Source organism: Microtus pennsylvanicus, chromosome 7 (assembly GCF_037038515.1).
Source record: "Microtus pennsylvanicus isolate mMicPen1 chromosome 7, mMicPen1.hap1, whole genome shotgun sequence".
Taxonomy (NCBI): domain Eukaryota; kingdom Metazoa; phylum Chordata; class Mammalia; order Rodentia; family Cricetidae; genus Microtus; species Microtus pennsylvanicus.
The window spans coordinates 11,623,882-11,637,068 of NC_134585.1; the positions used below are offsets into that span (position 1 = coordinate 11,623,882).

Here is a 13,187-nt window from a genome sequence, read left to right on the forward strand (position 1 = left end):
TCTGGAACACTTTTTCTTTTTTTAAAATCATGTTCCTCACAGGCTGCCCCAGGCTTGGACACCCTAGGTTTCCTTCCTAGGGGCTTTGGGAGACCAGTGGGCTATCTGCTTCCTCCAGAGTTTCCACGAGCAAAGCCACAGTCAGCAGCAGCTAACTCACCTCTGCAGATACCCAGCGCTTTTGGTCTTGAGGTGGCAAAGGCATGCTCTGTCCTTGCCTCCAAGAGAGGAAGCACAGACGTCTGCCTGTGTGCACGCAGGCACGCATGCAAACACAACTGTCATCCAGGTTCACATACCACACTACTGAGTAGCTAGACTGAGGAGGCATTCTCAAACTATCTGCAAGAAGACACCCTCTCCCAGCAGCCTCCGTGCAGGGACCTCCTGGCAGTGATGTCTGTATCCGGCCACCCAGAAACTGCTGGACTCTCCATAGGATCTCCTGAGGGGCAGACTGAGACACTTTTCTTTTCTTTCTTTCTTCTTCTTCTTTTTTTAAAAAAATCTGTAGAGGCCAAAAGGTCTAGGAGGTTGGAAACAGAAGAAAGAATCTATTCTCTATGCTTCAAACCCTGAGTTCCATAGCAGGTTCCTGGAATGGGTCAGGGCAGGAGGGACAGATCATGTACTCCATGAGGGCAGGCAGGCTGTGTTCTTGCTGCGGCACCCTGAGCCTCAGCCAACACCCTGTGTGTGTGTGTGTGTGTGTGTGTGTGTGTGTGTGTGTGTGTGTATCTTTCATGGTGGGCACACTACCAAGATGAGTAAGAACCAGGTCTTTCAGATAGAAAACCAAACCAAAAAAACATCTCTGGGAACAAGAGAGCAGATCTAGGGCAGAAGGTGATGCCATCGGCTTCCTAAGGGGGAAGAACCGTGTCTATTCACAACCCGCCTCACAGAAAAGCGTCTGGTAGAGGAGTACCCGGGAAGAATTTCACAGCGAATGCCAGCATCTCTTCCCGTCTAGAGGGGAAGGCAAACGGAAGGGGGCCCCTCTGTGTCCAAGCCCTCTGTAGCTTCCTGGGTCCCTCAATGGTCCGTACTGTACCATTGCTTTTCATCCTCCCCAACTCCAGACAGGTGACTTCATCTTGGCTAAGAGGGGGGCTGGGTGGGTTGGTTACCCAGAGCCCTGGCTCTACCAGAGACAAGGTGCGTTGTTAGGGCAGACCCGGGTGGCCAGGAGCCCTCTCTGCTCTCTGAAGTTCTTTCTGTAACACAACTCAGGTCCAGGGGGTGGTCAGAGAGCCATTCCCTTTTAGAGACCCAGAAGCTGTAGGCTCCGCTGAGACAGCCTGACAATGGTGTGTGGCCATGGCGTCTCTGCCCACTTCCCTTCACGTGCGTCTCTGGCCTTTTACCCACCTCTCCCTCACACCTCTGACTCTCCCCGCCTCATACCCTGGGCTTCCACCCAACCCAGCAGCCTCAGCAACCAACTCTCCATTCATTCTCTCCCCTCTGCCCACATTGCTCATTCTGACTGTGCCCGTGTCCTTCAAGCTCCAGTTCAAATGTCACATTGCCCACAGGCAGGTCTGACCTAAGCTTAGGGGAATCTCTCTCAGGCCCCTCCCAAGCCCCCTATACCACACCGAGGGCCTAGTTATCAGAGCACAGCCATATTTCTCCCATAGGAAGGCGAATCAGTCCTGGGAGGGCAGGCCCAGTCCACTCCCACCCTTCCACCTCAGCACCGGGCCCTGGGGGAGCCAGCACTCAGTAAATGTTTGCTTAATTGAATCTGGCCAAGCAGCTTCCTCTAGACCAGGGCCAGGTTAGCAGAACTAGATGATTCCTAGTGCAGGGAAAACCACTTGGGCAGAAAAAGAGTCTGTCAGGGCTCCGGTGTCTTGCCCCAAACCCCTCCCCAGACAAGGCGACCTCGGTTACCAGGCTGGTCCCTCCACCCTGAGACTCAGACTCCAGGGAACCCTGGTCTCACTTGGCACCGCTTTCCCATCCTCCTCTCTGTAACAGGATCCCCAATTCCCGGCCTAGGCAGATTCCTGCCATCCTCATCCAGACAGGCTCAGCACCTCCCTAAAGGCAGAGCCCCCATATATCCACCGCAGGATCCCCAGCAGAGGCCCTCACACCCCTCCCCAAACACCCCACCGCCTTTTAAGGGAAAAAAATATTGAGCCAGGAACACATTTACAATCGCAGCAGGTCGATACTCATCTCTGGCTCCAAATGCCTCCAAGGAACCTGCTCCATTGCAAGAGCCATGACCGAGAAGAGCGAGCTGTTGTACCCGGGCCTCAGGGCCCTCTCTTCCCTTTCTATCAAGGCCAAACGCCGGAGCTCCTGACACCTGCGGCTGCCTTCACCCCTGGCCCCCAGAGAGAGACCCCCGCCTGGCGTCGCTCCCGCAGGTCGCCCGCCTGGGCTCCGCACCCGCAGATGCTCAGGGCTTGCAGTGGCCCCACACCATCCTCGGCGCCCCCTGCCCAATCTCGTCAGGCGGCGGTCAGCCCATCTAAGGGTTACTGGGCCGCCGTGCCTCCCTCCCAGGCACCTGTCTGGGCCGTGGCCACCCCTGCCCACCTCGCAGACAACCCCACCCTCGCGGCTCTCCAACCCGGCGGGGCATCCCTGTCTCTGCACCCCTAGCCCTATAGATCTCGGGTCCCCCAGCACAAAGGCCCCAAGCTCGGGCCCGGGTGGGGGTGGGGTGAGCCCCAGCCGCGCCCCCAGCCCAGGGTTCAGCTGTGCGCGCCGGGGCCGCTGGTGCGCTCACTCACTCACCTCCCGGGCGCGGCTTCGTGCGTCGGTCGAGCTGCACCCGGCGGGGCGGGGCCGCGAGAGTGGGGCTGTGGCGCCCTGGTTCTGCACGACGCGGGTGCCGGCGCCCGCGCGAGGACGTGACCGGTCCGCGGGTGGCACACACGCTCCACCGCCCTGGCTCCCTCCTCCGCCCTCCCGCGCCGCCCGCAAGCGGGTCCACCCGCTCCGCACCGCGCCGCCGCCGGCAGGGGGCGGAGTCGCGAGCGCAGTCCGTTGCCAGGCCAACCGCAGGCGGGGTCTGCCGCTCGCCTGCCCCGCACCACGCGCTGTCGCCGGACCACTAGCTCCAGCTAATTTTCCATTGGTTGATAGTGACCGACGGACGTACAAATAGTCCAATAACGACAGATGGGGCGGGGCCGCGGCTGTGTGCGCGCCGCCGTACCGCACGCGCTGCTGGCTCCGGAGACTGTAGCACTGCACTGCGCTTAGCCTCGCCGAAGCCACTTCTAGCATCTTGGGAAACCCACCCAAAGAGCATCGTAGCCCTGGTTCCTTGCACCCTGGTTGCTCTTCCTTAGTCTCTACCTCAATGGTGTTCGAACTCAGCCCCGGCAACCTACTCTCCCACCCGTCTCTTTGCGAAGTGTTGTCGGTCCTGGCTTCCTTGGATGGTCTCAACAATCCTTTAGGGAGCTTGAAAACGCTGATGGGCTGGCTAAGCTGGCGAGGTTCGCGGAACATGTCATTCGTCATCTCTTCTGCTCTCCTTTGCCACACTAGGGGCACTTTTAGGAGACCCTCCCACCCCACCAGAGAGAAACCCAAGGGAACCAGATTAGTGAAGTCCCTGTCCGCTTTGGAGACTCCCCTAGAGACCTCGGACCCTTGACAATGCACGTAAGTGCAGCAGGCTGTGAGATTCCGCTAATAGAAGCTTATGTGTGGGTCTTGGCTGGGGGCACCTCATTCCAGTATAAGAAAGGCTCAGACCAGGGGGGCACCAGATTAGTGCCCCTCTGACTTTTCTATCTTTGTCACCCTGAACATACTATGTGTCTTAGAGTCCAGGGTGAGGTGGGGAGCCATGGCCACATGTTGATACCCGCCAGTCGGATTCTTTGGAATCAGGACACCATCCCACCGTCTCCCTGGGAATGGTTCTTCTGCTATTAAATGGGGACCGTTTTCCTGCATACCCGGGGGTGAGGGTGGGGCAGTCCACCTGTGAAAGTGCTGCCTAAAGTTTTAGGGAATGAACAGGTTACTGGTTCTGGGCACTGCTGAGGCTAACCTAGACATACTACAATGCATGACCAATGAGGACTAAAGAAGTGAGGCTGATGCATGAAGAACATGTCTACCACGTCATCAGGCTGCGGGGCCAGCCTTCTGTCACTGGGACCTGGCTGAGAGTCAGTTACCTAATCTGTCAAAGAGGGTACCATACACTCCTCAGAGGGTTAATGTGTGTAGGAAAGAAAGGACCAGGGTTCGGCAGAGGCAGTTCACACAACAGGTTCAGGGGTCAGACTTCAGCCCGTTGCACAGGGTAAAACCAATGCAATAATTAATCACTCCCTACAGCATTCTAGGCAGGGGAGCAGAGGCTAGCCCCTGAAGTGTCTACCAGGGCTGATTGCTGCCTTCTACACCTGGTTCTGGCAACTACCTCCAAGTGAGAGACTTTGGTCTCCCCTTGTCTTTTCCTGGTGGCCCGGCGTGCTCACCTGGTCTTTTACCGGTGGTCTCCATGTGGTGCATACTTCTAGAATATAGCTCTGCACCCTTTTAGAAAACCCTGGAAGGGGGGTAGAAAGGCAGCATGTCCGTTCATCCTTCTAGTATTGCAGTTGTAGCCATCCAGTGGAGACTTTGGGGGCACAGGGCAGGGAGAGCAACCAAACAATGGACTGGCTTTATAAAGATGCTTGGGCTGGAGCGAGGGCAAGAGCAGGGATGGCGAGGCATGAGAGGGAAGTGGGTTCCCTGGTGAGCACGAAGGGATGTGAGGTCTGTGGAGAACCTCGGAAAGGCCAGCTTGTCCACACTAGCGCCTACCAGACATGCAAGGATACTAGGGGGAGTCACAGCTAGCTAGAGGTGTGATTGAGGACCAACAGAGAAATTTAAGACTGGCTTTTCCCACCCAAGAAAGTGAGAAGTAAGTATTGTATTATCTGAGCTAGGCGTGGACTCACAGACAGGGCACGCTGTGTTGCAGTGAATAATCAGATAATGAAAATATGGAGTAGTCCAGCTAGAGAAAATAAGAACAAGCTGAGAAGTCAGTCTCCAAGGCCTACTGCAGGGTAGAGTCTGTCGCTTCTGTGGAATCACAGGGACACCTGTTCCCTAATGACTTGCTTGCCCCCACCCCCAGCTGGCTCTCCACCAGCCTTCCCGATACCCTGGTGTGGGCTGGGGTATCCTGCACCTCTCTGGTTTTTCAGCCACCCAGGGCCTGGCCTTTAGAGATGGCACTGCTTCTTGCTTTGCCTTTCTTTGCCTCCAAGACTCACTGATTCTCCTGCGGTGGCAGCCGGGTGGGTTTCTGCGGTATGTTTCCCTGTTTCTCAGGTCTTCCATCCTCCACTTTAACATTGTGGATGGCACCTAGGTCAGTCAGAGCTAGCCAGCCCTGCCACTCATCTTTTAGCCGAAGAGAAGCAATGTAAATGCACAGAAAAGACACACCCGGCACAGAGTTTGTTTTTGATTTCCTCCCTTGGTCTCAAAATGAATCTTGGTCCTGGGGCTTAGTTAGTATTCCTAGGAATGCTATCTGGAGACAGATGCCTGGGGAACAAAATCTGAGCTCCTGAGGGTCCTGACTTTGCCCTCGGCTGGCAAGTCTGGATCTCAGTTCCTTACCAAGGGGGGGGGGGTAGCTAGACAGAGGCAAGGAGAGTGCCTCTAATATTATAACTTTTCTGACTTCACCTCCCGTCATCCTTCCCCTAGCCTGTGTCTGTCTCAATTCAGGCAGCAGGGACACCAGTCTCTTCTCCCCAACACCCCAGGTTTCCAGAGAAGCTTAGACACAGGTCTAAGTCAGGGTAGAATCAAGTCCCAGTTAGAGAATGCACAGCTTCTACTGGCGTTGAACCCTGGGGTCCGTTTCAGTGCTGAAGAAACCAGGCTCAGAGATTAGGTAATAGGTTCAAGTTACACAGCTGGGAAAAGACACATCTAGGCATCAAATCTAGGCTATGGAAGTCTGGGTGGGAAATAAAACACAAACAGAAAAGATACCCCTCCCCTCCAAAAAAAAAAACAACCCAGTTCACTTGAAGCAGCAAGAGGAAATTGGCTTCCCTGAGCTGTCCTGAGATCTTCCAGCACGAATGGGCAGAGCTAGTTGTTACACTCGGGCACCCCAGGGAGAAGCGGGCTGAGAGCACCAGGGAACCTGAGGAGCAGAGAGAGCTGCTGAGATCCCTGCCCCACCTCTCCACCCCATCGCCACAGTCACCTGCCATCTGACATCCTCGGGGGACCGGGGAAGGAAAGCTGGGGTGATGCCCGCAAAGAGGAAATTCCCTGGTGCTAATTGGCACTGAGAGACCTTCAGGCTAATTAACCTGTTCATTTGCCTCTCTAGAGTAAATTAGAGGGTTTAACTGCGGAGACCAAAAGAGAGATGTTTGCTGGTGGCCACCTCCTCAGGGGCAACAGGAGGCTTTGTAGTGGGCACAGTGGGCTGCTGAAGAGGCTTGGCAGTGTGACTGACTGCCAGGCGGTAGTCACAGGTGGCCCTTGTGTGGCAGGGAAGAGAGCTCCCTTTTGTTCCCTTCTCATTGCTGTGAATTGGGAAGGCTGCTCTGACAGCCCAGGGCTCTCTGGGTGCTGTCTGTGCCTGGTTCTGGATTCTCCAGAAGGAGAGGGGTAGGTTCCTCTTATTGGGGTGCCCTCCCACTGTGCCGCTAGCATCTGTGCCCCATGGTTTTGTTATAAGATGCCCCATCCCCACGGGTTCATGCACTGAGCATTCAGTTCCCAGTTAGTGACACTGTTTTAGGGAAATTTTGGAACCTTTTGGGGGTGAAGCCTAGCTGGAAGAATTGGGTCAGTGGGGGCATGCCTTAAAATTTATAGCCCGCCACCCCCATTTCTGTCCAATGTGTGCTTCTGTTCTGCAGACACACGAGTTGGTAAGGGGTCCAATCTTTGTGCTTCCACCACTACGGAGCCATATGCGGCTGTGCCTTCCCTGCCACGAACGACCGTCCCCTCAGGGTTCATGTCACTTGTATATTCAGTCAGAACAGTGAGAACAGAAACCAGCACAGTCCTGCCCCAGGGATTCCAAAACCCCCTTGGCCAGAGTCCTGCCATTTTCAGATGGGGACACAGATCTTTGGGGGACAGGAGATACTGTTTTACACCCTGAATTTTCTATCTTAGACTCTGTTTCAGGCTCCAGCAGCTTTGGCATGGTGTGGGTGGGAAAGGAAGCCCAGCGTTTCCCCACCACTCTGGAGGGAATTTGGTTGGTTTCCCTTTACCTATGACAAAATAACTTGAGAAAATTGATGTGGGAATGTCCTTCTGTATATGTGTTGCTCTTATTGGTTGATGAATAAAGATGTTTCAGCCAATGGCTTAGCAGAGTAAACCCAGGCAGGAAATCTGAACAGAGAGAGAGGGAGAGAGTAGGTGGAGTCAAGGAGATGCTAAGTGGCCACTGAAGGAGAAAGATCCCAGAACATTACCGGTAAGCACAGCCTTGTGCCAATACATAGATGAATAGAAATGGGTTACTTTAAGATGTAAGAGCTAGCTAGGAATATGCCTGAGCCCTTGTAATTAATATAGTTTCTGTGTGATTATTCGGGTCGGGGCAGCCAGAAAACGAAAACGCAGTCTCCAGTTACAGAAAATCACTGTAAAGGAGGGAAGATTTGCTTTGGCTCATGGTTTCCTAGGCTTCAGTCTATGTCTACATGGCTTCATGGCAGAGCGTCTTAAAATACCTGGGGCAGAGCAGCACTGCCAACCTTATGGGTAGGGTGGGGCAAGGTGAGACAGAGAAAAGGGGGAAGGGTGGGGAGAGAAAGAGGTAGAGGGAAGGAGGGGAAGGGGTGGTGGTTGGGAGCAAGGCATAGTTTTCAAAGGCTCAACCCTAGTGACCTACTTCTTTTTTTTTTAAAGTTTTTTTTAAAATATTTATTTATTTATTATGTATACAATATTCTTTCTGTGTGTATGTCTGCAGGCCAGAAGAGGGCACCAGACCTCTTTACAGATGGTTGTGAGCCACCATGTGGTTGCTGGGAATTGAACTCAGGACCTTTGGAAGAGCAGGCAATGCTCTTAACCGCTGAGCCATCTCTCCAGCCCCTAGTGACCTACTTCTAATAGATTCCACTTCCTATTAGCTCATTCAGCTATGATGTAATCATGGATTAGACCATTGATGAGGCTAATTACTGAAGTAAATGCCATTGTGAGCCAATCACCTCTTAGCTGAGGCACTTAATGGGGACCAAGTCTTTAACCTGTGAACCTTTAGAGATAGTTTATGTCCAAACCTATCGGGGGTCTTGAGTACCAGCCTCAGTACCTCCTCAGGGCTCAGAATTGGATGTCTATGGCAGGTGAGGATCCGAGGGTAAAACATTAACTCAAGTACATGACCTCTGCATCTTCTTTATTTTTCATGCAAGAGGAAGAAATGAAGTGAAGGGGGCATGGAGGAGAGGAAGAGTAAGAAGATGAGTCAGGGGAAGAATTAGGAGAAGGAAGGAAGGAGGGTAAGAGGAAGAAGTAGAAGTAGCGAGGAGGAGGAGGAGGAGAAGAAGAGTAAGGGCTGATCTCCATGAGGTTTCTAGTTTTTACAGGCATGGTTGGAAAATTTCGTAGGCAAGGACAATGATAATATGCCTATCAAAATCACAAAAAGGGGCAGGTAGAACCTGACAAAGCTGTGCTCTGGAACGGGTGGCGCGGCCCAGGGAAAGGACAGCATTCAAGAGGAAGTACCTGACATCCCAAACCATTAGATAAAGTTACTAAACATCTGAATTCTGGATTCACCCTTTCTCCTCATCTAATCTCCTTGGTGATAACCACCTTTGGGGACACCCAGAATTGTTTGGTAGGAAACTGGACCTGCAGCAGTGAGATGCAGCCTCTCAGGCTTCTGTGCATGGGCAACCAAAGGCATCCATCTTCGGTCACTTCCAGGGCCTCCCGTCTCCAGACACATGAACTCTTTCCTGCCCACTCCTCGGATCAGTCCCCTCACTTAGGCAGGCCAATTGGGGAAAGGACCCTTTAACGAATGCCCTTTCCTGTTCTGCAGGTGCCCGGGGCATCGTCAACAGTGGCCTGATCCCGTCCCTAGTACAGAAGCTGCAGGTAGAGGAGGAACACATTCAGGAAATCATCTTGGACACTCTGGCACCATGCCTGCAGGAGGATGCCACTGAGGCTCTAAAAAGCCAAGCTGTGCCCTGCTTTAAGGAGAAGCTCCATAGCGACAACCCCCAAATTCGCAGCAAGGCTGCTCGGGCACTCATTGCCATCAGGTGAGGTCTGTTGTGTGTTGACAGAGTGGTCACTTCCTTGAGTCTTTGCTGAGGGTCAAAGTAGCAAACTACTCCCGGCCTCTCTGTAGATCAGCAGTGGGGCTTCACCTAGCCGCATCTGCCAGGGAACCCAAGTGCATCCACCCAGGCGTCCTCCCTCTAACTTCCTTGTGCCCCGGGGGAAGAGGACACCGGGTCAGAAGAGTACCTTTTCCATTAGTGTGGCCATGATGCCTGAGATTGGCCTATATCCCAGGAAACTCTCTCGCATTCCCATTCTGGACAAACCTAGCTACTTGGTCACTTCTCCATGAGGAAGACATGCAGACAAACTCCAGTGATCACGAAGATAGCCAGTGGTCATTAGGTATGCAAGCCTGTCAGGCACCGCCTAGAAAGTCAATGGCGGCTAGACAACTTCCAAGAAAGGAGATGTCTGCCTTTGGAGAGGAGAAAACAGAAGCACGAGTCCACCCACTTGCTCGAGGTCACATAGCATCACAGTCTAAATCCTGGCCTGGAAACGGGGGAAGCACAGAACCTCCCCACAATTAGCCCCGTGCTTCTGGAGACCCCTTTGTCTGTGCCCATCTGCCCTCAGCTTGAGAGGGAGGGAAGGCCTTGCCATTCCTTAAGTCCCGGCTTTCCTTCTATCTGGGAGTCCTGCTAGAGGGCCAGGGTAACATCTCTGGTGAGCCTGCCCCAGCCCCTGGGATGCTGGTTTGGAACGCTCACTATTATGCATATTTAGCCGCTGTCAGGTCTTTGGTCAGACATCCCCAGCCAATGAAGCTCTGACAACAGAACTTCATCAAAGGGCAGCTTCTGCCCCGTCCCTCTGACCTCTCCCATCAGCCTGTGTTCATTACCATCCCTTACTAATGTGTGTCTCTCACGCAGTGGGTTTGTTCTCTTTGTTGCTGTAGATGAAGGGCTAGATTATAGGCTCCCAAATGTCACGTGCTGAGGCAGATAAATTCAGCTTTTACCGCCGCATCTGGACTAGTACCTGCCTCGTGTCACTGAGTAAATGAGCCCAGGGCAGTCCTGCAGGTACACCCGGGACTCTTCGTCCTTGATGAATTGCCCCAGGGTCGATAAAGACTTATGGCCAATAGTGTTGCAGTATCACAGAGAAGTGGCTGCGGGGATCTGTCACAGCCTAGCCATAAAACACCTGTGTCTTTGAGGCGTCCAGAGTTCTACAAAATGGGAGTTCTGTAGGCAGGGAAGCGCCAAAACGGTGAGCAAACAGTCAAGTTGAAGGCTGTTTGTTGGGATGTTTGTGCACTGTGTGGGACATTACCAGCCTGTGAGGAGGGCTTCCTCGCCAGGAAATGCTGGCCCTCACTCTTGGGAAGCTCACCACCTTTATTTCCACAGCTTCATACAATGCTGGAACAGAGAGTAAGCCCAGAGTTACCTTGTCTAGGCCCGTGCCCGCAGTTGCTCCACACTAAGCTACTCGCTGATGTGTGGAGCAGCTTGGTGCTTCCCTGGTAAAGAAGCCAACTCAGGGCGAGGCAGATAGATAGCCTTGCTGTGGGTCACACCCTTGGGTCTTACTCTTCCACATAAAAGAACACGTCTTCATTTATGCGCCTGGCTTAGAATGAAGCTCACTCCCCTCGACCCCACCCCCTGCCTCTTTATCTCTTTCCCTGACAGCAAGCCACGCTCCCAGCACAAAGTCCTATCTTAGCCTGCGTGCCTTACCTCCTTTTGTCTTCTCTCTGCCTTAGCATCCCTTTGGAGGGCAAGAACCAGGTGTGGGAAAACGAAGTCATTCCTATCCTGGTGGATCTGCTGTCGGACTCTGAGGACGAGGTACAGGCTAATGCGGCTGGGGCCCTGATGCATGCGACAGTGACCACTGAAGGTGAGGCAAGGGTGCCCTTTGCATTCCCGAGGCTGGGTGGGTGTGGGCAGGAGGGGAGAGTAAGGCCCCCTAGCTTGTCAGCATCCATAGTGAGCTTTCCAAACGCTTCTTTCTCATGTCAAGGGCATTGACCCCTGAGACCTCCTAGGCTCCATCAAAATCCACTCTCTGGCCTATCGCTGAGGAGCTTTTGGAGTCTGGCCCAAGGTTTAGACCTCTCTCATCTTCCTGGACGCAGTGGGCTGGCAGTGGTCTCTCACAGTCGCTCGTGTTAGAACCTATACTCCTCTACAGCAAGTCATTCCTCTGACCTAAAGACCTTGCCTTGGACTCAGGCCTCTTTGAACCATGAGATTGATTAATTTGGTGTCTACAGTTCTGTTATTCCTGGGGTGATTCAGGTCCTGTAGCCCTTGACCTTACGTGTTTCTTTGAAAAATAATTTTGCTACTTTCAGTTGTGTGTGTGTGTGTGTGTGTGTAAAATCATATATCCTCACTAAGGGAATTCTGACTATGTGTGGATCAGGGCACCCCACATGTCTTCACATTGTGGGTACCTCAGCCCAAGCTTATATGGGAGGGCTTGAAAGGCCGGGGACCCTTCATGCCTTGGCCAATGGCTGGAGACACAAAGGCCAGGACCTAGGGATATATCACCGTTTCCCAGCTGGGTCTCTGAGCCCCTAGCCCATGTCAGGCCCTGAGCTGGATGATGGGGTATAGAGGTCTTGGCCTTGGGTGTTTACAGTTGTCTGAAGAGGCAGAATAATGGAAGGTGTGGAGAAGCCAACATTCAGGGGACAGGGCATAGGGCAGGTGTCCAGCATCCTCTGAGAGCTGCTGGAGGGCCCCACCGCTAAGTTGCACCTCTGACCTACCATGGATGTTGTGTGCCAGGTGCAGAACAGTTGCTCAAGAAACGCCTGACACGTGAACATATGATTGATTCTTTTCCTTTAACAATACCATGTGTTTTGTCTTGTGGAGGCTGAATGCAGGACAGGACGGGGTAGGGTGATAGAACTAGGCTGATTAGGGAACTGAACAGGCAGAGGAGGAAAAGGATAGCCTAGGTTGGACTCAGTGGAACAGTGCGGCAAAGATGGGGGGGGGGTGGAGAAGCAGGTGGACACAGGTGGTATTGCTCTTAAGGTACCCCAGGTAGAAGGACATGGGGAGATAGCTTCTCTTGTGCAGATGATCGGGAAACTCAGTGTCTGTGGCCTACAGGGAAATACGCGGCCCTGGACGCAGACGCCATCAGACCACTCCTGGAGCTGCTTTGTTCCACGCCCACGGTCAAGGTGTGTCTGAACGCCACCAAAGCCCTCACTATGCTGGCTGAGGCCCCCGAGGGCCGCATGTTATTACAGGCCAATGTGCCCACCTTCCGTCTCCTCCAGATGCATAAAAATGAGGCCATACAACGAGCAGCCCAAATAGCCATCAAAGTGATTGAGTGGAAGCCATGATTTCCTTATGGGCCAAACCTGATAGGCGTTTCTAGGCCTGAATAAACGAGTTGAATCTTTTATGCTGGGTTTCCAATGTCATTTTATGTTCCTGGAGCAACGTCACAATTCTCTGCTGCCAAAGAAGAAACACTAGACCCAAAAGGGCCTGGTTCTGGGATGCACAGGTCCATCCCATGGTGTCAAGTAGGAGGAGGTAGCCCCAATGCAAATATTTTCTGCTTGGATCCAAAGTCCTTATAGAAGGCAGATATCAGAACAGAGTCCTCCAGGGATAGGGGTGAGAGGCGGGGAGTTGGATTGGGGGTTAGAGGGTATACAGTTGGACCAGGCACCAGCCAAACTTTGTATACATTTGACTGGTCAGGACCTTGGGGGTACAGCTCAGCATGGCTTTTGCTAAGCACTTCCACTATGTTTTTCAATATAGACCGACCAAGGTACCCCATTAATATATGCTCATCTAGTCGTGCGTGAACGGTCAGTTTGTGGACGCCCTGGCTTACAAACGAACTCATGCGTCCAGCCTCTGTTGGAGGAGCGGCAGGCACAGAGCAGGATTTCA

General features: G+C 53.2%; 2 protein-coding genes across 2 annotated transcripts in view; one reads left to right on the forward strand and one right to left on the reverse strand.

Moving 5' to 3' along the window:
* Positions 1-2,893, reverse strand: part of Gnaz (G protein subunit alpha z) — a 49,698-nt gene extending 46,805 nt beyond the window's left edge. Inside the window, exon 1 of the mRNA XM_075979988.1 lies at positions 2,758-2,893. The gene's annotated coding sequence lies outside the window, so the exon portion shown is untranslated. The remainder of the gene's footprint in view (positions 1-2,757) is intronic.
* Positions 1-12,746, forward strand: part of Rsph14 (radial spoke head 14 homolog) — a 73,799-nt gene extending 61,053 nt beyond the window's left edge. The window contains exons 4-6 of the mRNA XM_075978844.1: positions 9,044-9,269; positions 11,012-11,148; positions 12,381-12,746. Of these exons, the coding sequence (XP_075834959.1) occupies positions 9,044-9,269; positions 11,012-11,148; positions 12,381-12,622 (605 nt within the window). The 3' untranslated portion in view covers positions 12,623-12,746. The remainder of the gene's footprint in view (positions 1-9,043; positions 9,270-11,011; positions 11,149-12,380) is intronic.
* Positions 12,747-13,187: the final 441 nt, after the last annotated feature.